Genomic DNA, 7924 nt, shown 5'->3' with positions numbered 1-7924 from the left:
AAACTCTGGAAGGCTGCTGGATATAACCGCGGAAAGGGCTTGAACTCGACGACATTGTGATTGTACAAAGCGCAAACCTCCCGATCATGAAGCACTTCCGCACCTCCCCACCCCCCACCCCCACCCCAAAAATACTGTTTCTGTCGACATGAACTTATCCGTTCTATACGGCTAATATTCCTCTTGGACGTAATCTCCATGTTAACTCGTGGCATTCAAGCCAAGTGTGGTTGTCTCATAAATAATGAACCATTCCCCCAACCTCCCACCCTCCCCCAAAAATCACCGGAGAATGGCACCATCAGCTAAATATCAATATATAGGTCAGAAACATTGGCTCTGATCTGTGATACACTTCCATGGAAACTGATTCCATGCTGGACAACCTCTAATTTGGCATAGTTCAAATATAAAGGTTTTAAGAGAGACATTTTTTAACATATTTTTATTCCAGGTAATTAACAAAATTTTTAAATATATATTTTTGCTCGTTTTGAATTAATGATGATTGATACTAGTTATCGTTTGATTAACTCTTTAAATGTTTACTTTGTGTCTGTGTAAAATGTTAATGATTAACTGCTGCTCAACAAGTTTTGTTTTTGTTTTTTTTTTTTAGAAAATTATATAAATAAATTGTCTGGTGATTGTCATGTTTGTGTTTGTGGATATTATTTTTAATATTTGTAAAGATTCATAAGTATAAGTATGTAGTTTCTTTTATCTAGGGCGTAAGGACATTTAAAAACATATCTAAATGTGGTGACTGTATCAGTTGCATGAGAAATCGACAATGTCTTTAAAGTTTTATCAGTTGATTTTAAGGTAAAGCCTGGTGTGCATTTTAAATACAGTCTAACGATGTTTACTTATAGTTACTTACAGTGCTTTTTATGTAAAAAAAAAAAAATAGGTGCCGGTACTCAGTGATAGATTGTCTAACTTTTAACTACTAATAAATTAATAATTAACGTTAAAATACAAGAAAAGTAATATTTTACCCAAACATTGAAAAAGGTGCCGGTACGCCGTACCGGTGCGTACCGTCACAAAAAAAGCACTAGCTACTTACTAAACTTTGGACCAAGGAGTTGATCTATTGTACTGCTGGCTACATTACCTAGCATCTTTCTTGTACATCTTTTATGTCTTAATTAGTCACTTTAGTTCAACCTGGACCGAACTAAGACTTGATGAGGACCTAAGATATTTCAGATATTGGGGCACATGTAATCAAAATAAAGCAATTTATTTCTTTGATTTTTCTTCAAAATGGTTAACAATATCATTGGAACCATTTTTTTGGGCGCCTCCAAACAAGTTGGAGCCCTAAGTTATAGCTTACGTTGCCTAGAGGTAAATCCGGCACTGCTTGGCTTAGAACTATATTTCTGGCAGCTGAAATAAATATTTGTCATGAAAGTCGACAAGAAAAACTGTTAGTGATCTACTTTGTTTTACTCAAATCCGCAGAATCCGACAATTGTACCAGATAACACATTTGAAAATGCAAAAAAAAATATTTTTGATTTTTAAAAGCTGTCAACTTAATAAAAAAACAAACTGTTCACAATCTCCAACATTCCTCTTCTCATCCCACGTTTCATTCAAACTAAGGTGCTATTAGATAATTAAAGAAGCAAAATATAAGGATAGACTATTCTGAAAGTAATGTTCAAGCTATTTCCCTTATTCGATATCAAACATAGTAATTAATTACCAATAATAAATTCACTATTTGAGTATTTTGTTTATTGACTCAGGTTTTGTTAGGTACAATAAATAACTGTTTAAAGTATCAACTTGATCGGAGAATGCGTGAGGGAGAAGTAGCGGTAACAATTATTTAAGGGATTAAACCCAACAAATTCAGCCATATCTGTGAATACTGGAGTATTAGTTTCACTTGTTGCTATTAACACAGTAATGAATTACCAGTAATTAATTGTCCAATTGGTTAGCTTTTTATTGATTCATGTCTTATCTATGTCAATAAATAATTGCGCGAAGTTTCAGCTAGATCCGAGAATGGGTGTGGGAGAAATAACGTGTACACACTTTTGACCAGACAGAAAGAGTGAGTTGATAGAAGCTTTGTAAAAATAATATCCATGGAGGCATAAACATTTTAATTCAAATTTAGATATCTAGAATATTTTAGATCGCTCTGGTATTTGACAATCACTATATTCTATTACAAGCTAAAATTTTCTCTTATCTCTAGTAGAGTGATACACCTATGCTGTTTAAGTGATGGACGAATCAAGAAACACGACAGTTGCCAAAGAAGTTTTGATCTCACGGGAGTTACTATTAGCAAGGTTGGTTTCGGATGTTTCTTCAGAGTTGAAGATGTCAGGATAAGCATGGACCCAGCTTACGGGAATGACTCGGGGTCAAAAGGACTAAGTCAAGTCAAAATCTTTTGAGTCCGAAGTGTTTCACATGATCACGCAAAACCAGTTGCGACCTACATATTTTGCCATACAAAGCCGCTGTCAGCTGGAAATCTATTTAACTTATATTTTCTTGGGGTCTCAAAGAGGTCTCAAACTATTTGAGAATCGCTAATCACTTATCGAGGCTACTTAACATTATCTGCCCTATAGACCACATAAAGTCTGAAAAGGAAACTTTACTTTTTCTTTTCTTTTATCGAGGCTCCTCGTAATTTTATTCACAATGTTTCAATTGATGATTACTAAATTAGTCAGTCACGAGATTTCAAATGATAGAGGTGCTCAATCATAATTATTAATACTCTAATTTCATAATTATTGCATTGTAGTTTTGATAGTAATTATGTTTCAATAGTTAGTTCTAATATACGTAAAATATCCTTAAATCTTTAATTTTTTATTACATTCTTTTTTTTTTCATTCAACAAGGGACATAAATCAATACTATTTATTTGCGGTGCTTGCTATGGGACTGCCTGGAAATCTATTGATCGTTGTGACCTGCCAGTCCATCCAGCCCCTCAGCCTGTCCTCGCTCCTGGTGTCCGTTGTGGCCATGTTCGACACGCTGGCCATCGTAGTCAAGCTCACAGACAACCAGCTGCTTCTCCACCGCGTCAACCTGGACGCCTTCCTGTGCAAGACTATCGCGGTGTTCAGCAAGTTCTTCTCCACCATCGCAGTGTGGATGCTGGTGATGCTGTGTGTCCAGCAGTGTCTCGCCGTGTACCTCCCCACCAAGAAGAGCTACTTTCTCTCCAAGAGCCGGAGCTGCATCCTTATGACTGTCATCTCCTTCGCCATCTTCGCCGCGCTCCTGGTACTGTACTTTGTGGACACCTACTCCCGTTTCAACGTGATCCACACATGCGCGGACGAGAACTCCATGACCTACGAGTCTCTGTTGGTCATCGAGAGCCTGCACGTGATCATACCTCATATGGTCATCACCGTTCTCGTCTTCTTCCTCCACTGCGGCTTGGGTCACTTCAGCAGAAACTACTGCTCCATATTCATGCAGCAAGAGAAGGACGCCGCCTCTGCTTCCAACGAAGTTCACACTGACGTCGAAAACCGAGTTCTGAAGAACAGGGACGATGAGATAACTCTTGTCAACTTAACAAGGGCAGCAGCTTCCATGTTCCTGATTCTCTCCCTTGGTACGTGCGGCTACGTGATCCTGACAATCCTAGACCACTTTGAGGTGATGACTCTGCAGCGCAATCCTAAGTGGTATTTGTTCGCTCAGGTCTCAAACCTCATGCTAGACTCTACATTCTGTCTCAAGTTTCTGTTGTACTTCCTCATTTCAGGGACTTTCAGAAAATATTTTGTCAGTAGATTTTTATGTCATGGATAAAGAACAGCTACGCCATTTTTATATTCACATTTTTTATACTCTTTGATATTTGTACAAGTTTTATAAAATGTACAACTTTCTTGAGTGTTAAAAGCATGAGCTGTGATTACTCACATCATACGTCGGGCACATTTTAAACAGACATTTTAAACAAACATATTTAAAACCTTTTTTTACGAAATCGAGTTTAAGATCTTTTTTTCAACATTTCGATAGCAGGGCGTTGTGGATGAGTCGTAAGATTCATGGCTTCTTGATTGGGCGAGGGAGGGGGCCTCGGTTCGAATCTCGCTGAAGACTGGGCTTTGAATTTCGGAATTTTAGGACGCCCCTAAGGGGTACATGACATTAGTCGCGTAAAAGTAAAGACGACTGGTCGTTGTGCTGGCCACATGACACCCTCTTTAACCGTAGATCCTGGAAATATGACCTTTACATCATCTGTCCTATAACTCGCAAGGTTTGAAAAGTGTTCTTTACTTTTACTATACAATATTATTAATGGTTGCACAATGCAAGGAATGATAAACATTTCAGTAAAACATCTATACAAAAGCTACTTCTGAATAGTCACCAGAAAGAACGCATGCTATGTTTCCACCTCAACGGGCACTCGAGTGGAAACCATCGTGTGAGGAAATTATTAGACTAAACAAGATTCCTGTGTCCGAGAGCATTCCCATTGCACAGTGCGGAGTTTAAGAGAGCTTCCTCGACCATGTCAAAATGCAGTCTTTGTTCTTCAAGAGACTGTTTCATTAATGGCGAAGACTGCTCGGTTAGCTTGGTAAACTATGGGAAAATGGCGGTGTGCTCGGCCTTTGTCCACGTATCTTAGTCCGTACGTTTGGAGTGTCCAACCCATTGGCAATAGCTGTGCTAAATATGGACATTAGCTTAGACCTCTCTTAGACAGAGCGCTTTGTTCAATCAAACTTACAAGTCGAGAGTTTCAAGAATTTCGACTCAACTCTTTTGACCGTAAATCGATTGTTCTTCCAGGCTACATTTTGGGTGATCATGTCACAAACCTGACTTCATTTATTTAGTGAAAATCTAGTTTGGGAAGAATGTATTTCTTAGAAATGTTCACCATAAATATGTACACAGTTACCCTCGCACTAATCTGGTTAACATTCTTTAAGCCATAAAAATAACAAGTGACAAAGAGAGAGAAGAGATATGGTGAACTGTGGAAGCGATGTAAGGAAACCTAAAGAAAAATAAAAGGAAATGAAAACAAGAAAATCGTGAGAGGATTGGATAGAAATAAACAAAATAAACAATTGAAAGGGAGCTGTTTCCAAATTACTAAACATTCTTTGTGCTACACACGCGTTTAGAAATTGGGTTTTAACTCTTTCTCTTCTTATTGACGATACCAACGTTGATTCCACCAGAATGTGGTAAAAAATTACGGAGAGAAAGAGTTAAAGTACTAAAAATGTGCAAAAAAAATTACGTAGAGCATCAACACTTCTATCGTCTGTCCACCGGAGACATGAAAAACTAGTGAGTTATCTACCCTAGGATCCTGTAGGTTTGAAAACCTTTGTTTCCCAGTGTTGAGTTACTACTCTATCTAATGGGGTGAAAGGAAGGGCTGTTTCTGAGACACCTGAGTTTAGGTGACTGTTTTGTGAATGTATGTCTTCACAGTGTTGAGTTACTACTCTATCTAATGGGGTGAATGGAAGGGCTGTTTCTGAGACACCTGAGTTGATGTGACTGTTTTGTGAATGTATGTCTTCACAGTGTAATCATGTCAGTTACTCACTGTCTTGTGATAGGCATCAAGAATCTGCGCCCTCTGGATTGTACAATGGAAATTTATTTATGGTGACGCGAATAAACAAAACTATCTCAAACTACTCCATAGTATTGATAAGTTGACCCACCGGCCAACTGACCATGTATTTCATCTCGCTCATTAAATCTCAACTCCTACAGTTTTAAATGTTAAATGATTCTTGACCAATATAATGATTTTTTATGAATATTTCTTTTGTATTCAAACTGTAAATATATGATTCTTTACCCATTTTCTGGCATTAAAAATATGTCACATTTTTTTATTAACAAATAAACAAGTTTAAAGTACATCTTTGGTCTTAAAAAGTATATGGACTTTGTGGCACAGTTCAAGCTTTAAAAAAAAGAAACATACACGTGATTTTAACTACAAAAGTAACAGAAATATTTCCTTATATGACACTATGTCCAACGAAAAGTGCATATTCTCTCCTAGTGGCTTTGGAGATGGAATAGGTTGCTTGAATCAGCCAGAAAAACCAACGACCTAGCTGAGTGACTGATTAACATGCACGTAAGTATCTTTACTTCTGATGTAACGTCTGTAATCTAGAAGAAGAAAGTTAAACAAGGGAACATAATTCTTACAGGTTTGACGATGTCCATTTGATAATTTGATGGTTATCGATGACGTTCTGGATGAGATGTGAACTTTGCTGTAAATAATTTTCATTTTTAAAATGTATACATATTTTCTTTTAAATCGATAAAAACAAATTGGCTAAGAAAAAAATAACAAGTATCAGAAAATTAAACTTTATTCAACTTCCTACCTTCATTTCTGACCATTTGTGATTGATTTAGAACTATTGTACTGCCAATTATGACGTTTACATAGAGTGCACTGATTAGTGTCCATTTAGGGTCAAGATATATTTCAAGGAGCTGGCTCTCACAGTGACATGGCCGACGGTCCATAGGCTGAGTATCACTGTAATACTGACTGATGTTGCAGAGTCAATGAAATCTATCCTGACTTACCGACATTTGTTATCTGGACATTCAGACCTAAATACAGATTTGTTTGTTTGTTTGTCGTTGTTTGTTTGTTGTTGTTTTTTTTTATTTTATTTTATTTTTGTTCTTAAAATTTAAAAAAAAAAATTATATAAAGTCATGGTCTATGGCTAATCTACTGGCACGAAAACATGGGGCTTGGGTTTAATTAATAAAATAAGAGCAAGACATGTGTTTAGCCATGGGAGAGAAGCAGGGAATAAGACATAATCTTGTTTAGCAAGAGTTTGGTACCTTTTTAAACTACATTACATTTTATACAAATTTTACTAATAGAATATATATTAGATATTTTGGGTATTTGTCACATTGGCACAGTTTAGGCCATGGTACCATTCTAATCCATAAAGGATTACTTACCCTATCTAATGAATATAGGAGATGACAGACAGACAGACAGGCAGGCAGGCAAACAGACAGACAGATAGAGAGATAGATAGATAGATAGATAGATAGATAGATAGATAGATAGATAGATAGATAGATAGATAGATAGATAGATAGATAGATAGATAGATAGATAGATAGATAGATAGACAGGCAGGCAGGCGAACAGACAGACAGATAGATAGATAGATAGATAGATAGATAGATAGATAGATAGATAGATAGATAGATAGATAGATAGATAGATAGATAGATAGATAGATAGATAGATAGATAGATAGATAGATAGACAGACAGACAGGGATAGATAGATAGATAGATAGATAGATAGATAGATAGATAGATAGATAGATAGATAGACAGACAGACAGGGATAGATAGATAGATAGATAGATAGATAGATAGATAGATAGATAGATAGATAGATAGATAGATAGATAGATAGATAGACAGACAGGGATAGATAGATAGATAGATAGATAGATAGATAGATAGATAGATAGATAGATAGATAGATAGATAGATAGATAGATAGATAGATAGATAGATAGACAGACAGACAGGGATAGATAGATAGATAGATAGATAGATAGATAGATAGATAGATAGATAGATAGATAGATAGATAGACAGACAGACAGGGATAGATAGATAGATAGATAGATAGATAGATAGATAGATAGATAGATAGATAGATAGATAGATAGATAGATAGATAGATAGATAGAAAGACAGACAGACAGACAGACAGACAGATAGATAGATAGATAGATAGATAGATAGATAGATAGATAGATAGATAGATAGATAGATAGATAGATAGATAGATAGATAGATAGATAGATAAAGTAAGAGTAGCAAGTAGGGAAATTTTCTACACAAGAGAGAG

General features: G+C 36.2%; 1 protein-coding gene across 2 annotated transcripts; it reads left to right on the top strand.

Annotated features, from left to right (window-relative positions):
* The first annotated feature begins 307 nt into the window (after positions 1 to 307).
* Positions 308 to 5921, top strand: LOC106053953 (uncharacterized). Of its 2 annotated transcripts, none has more exons than XM_013209645.2 (3): positions 308 to 454; positions 2225 to 2321; positions 2889 to 5921. In XM_013209645.2, exons 2-3 carry the CDS (start codon positions 2254 to 2256, stop codon positions 3817 to 3819), a joined length of 999 nt encoding a protein of 332 aa, XP_013065099.2. In that variant the 5' UTR covers positions 308 to 454; positions 2225 to 2253; the 3' UTR covers positions 3820 to 5921. The 2 variants fall into 2 exon arrangements, with proteins under 2 accessions (XP_013065099.2, XP_013065100.2); XM_013209646.2 differs by having other exon boundaries at positions 320 to 454; positions 2228 to 2321.
* Positions 5922 to 7924: the final 2003 nt, after the last annotated feature.

Source organism: Biomphalaria glabrata, chromosome 11, assembly GCF_947242115.1.
Source record: "Biomphalaria glabrata chromosome 11, xgBioGlab47.1, whole genome shotgun sequence".
NCBI classification, from domain to species: domain Eukaryota; kingdom Metazoa; phylum Mollusca; class Gastropoda; family Planorbidae; genus Biomphalaria; species Biomphalaria glabrata.
This window is presented reverse-complemented; position numbering and strand designations above follow the sequence as displayed.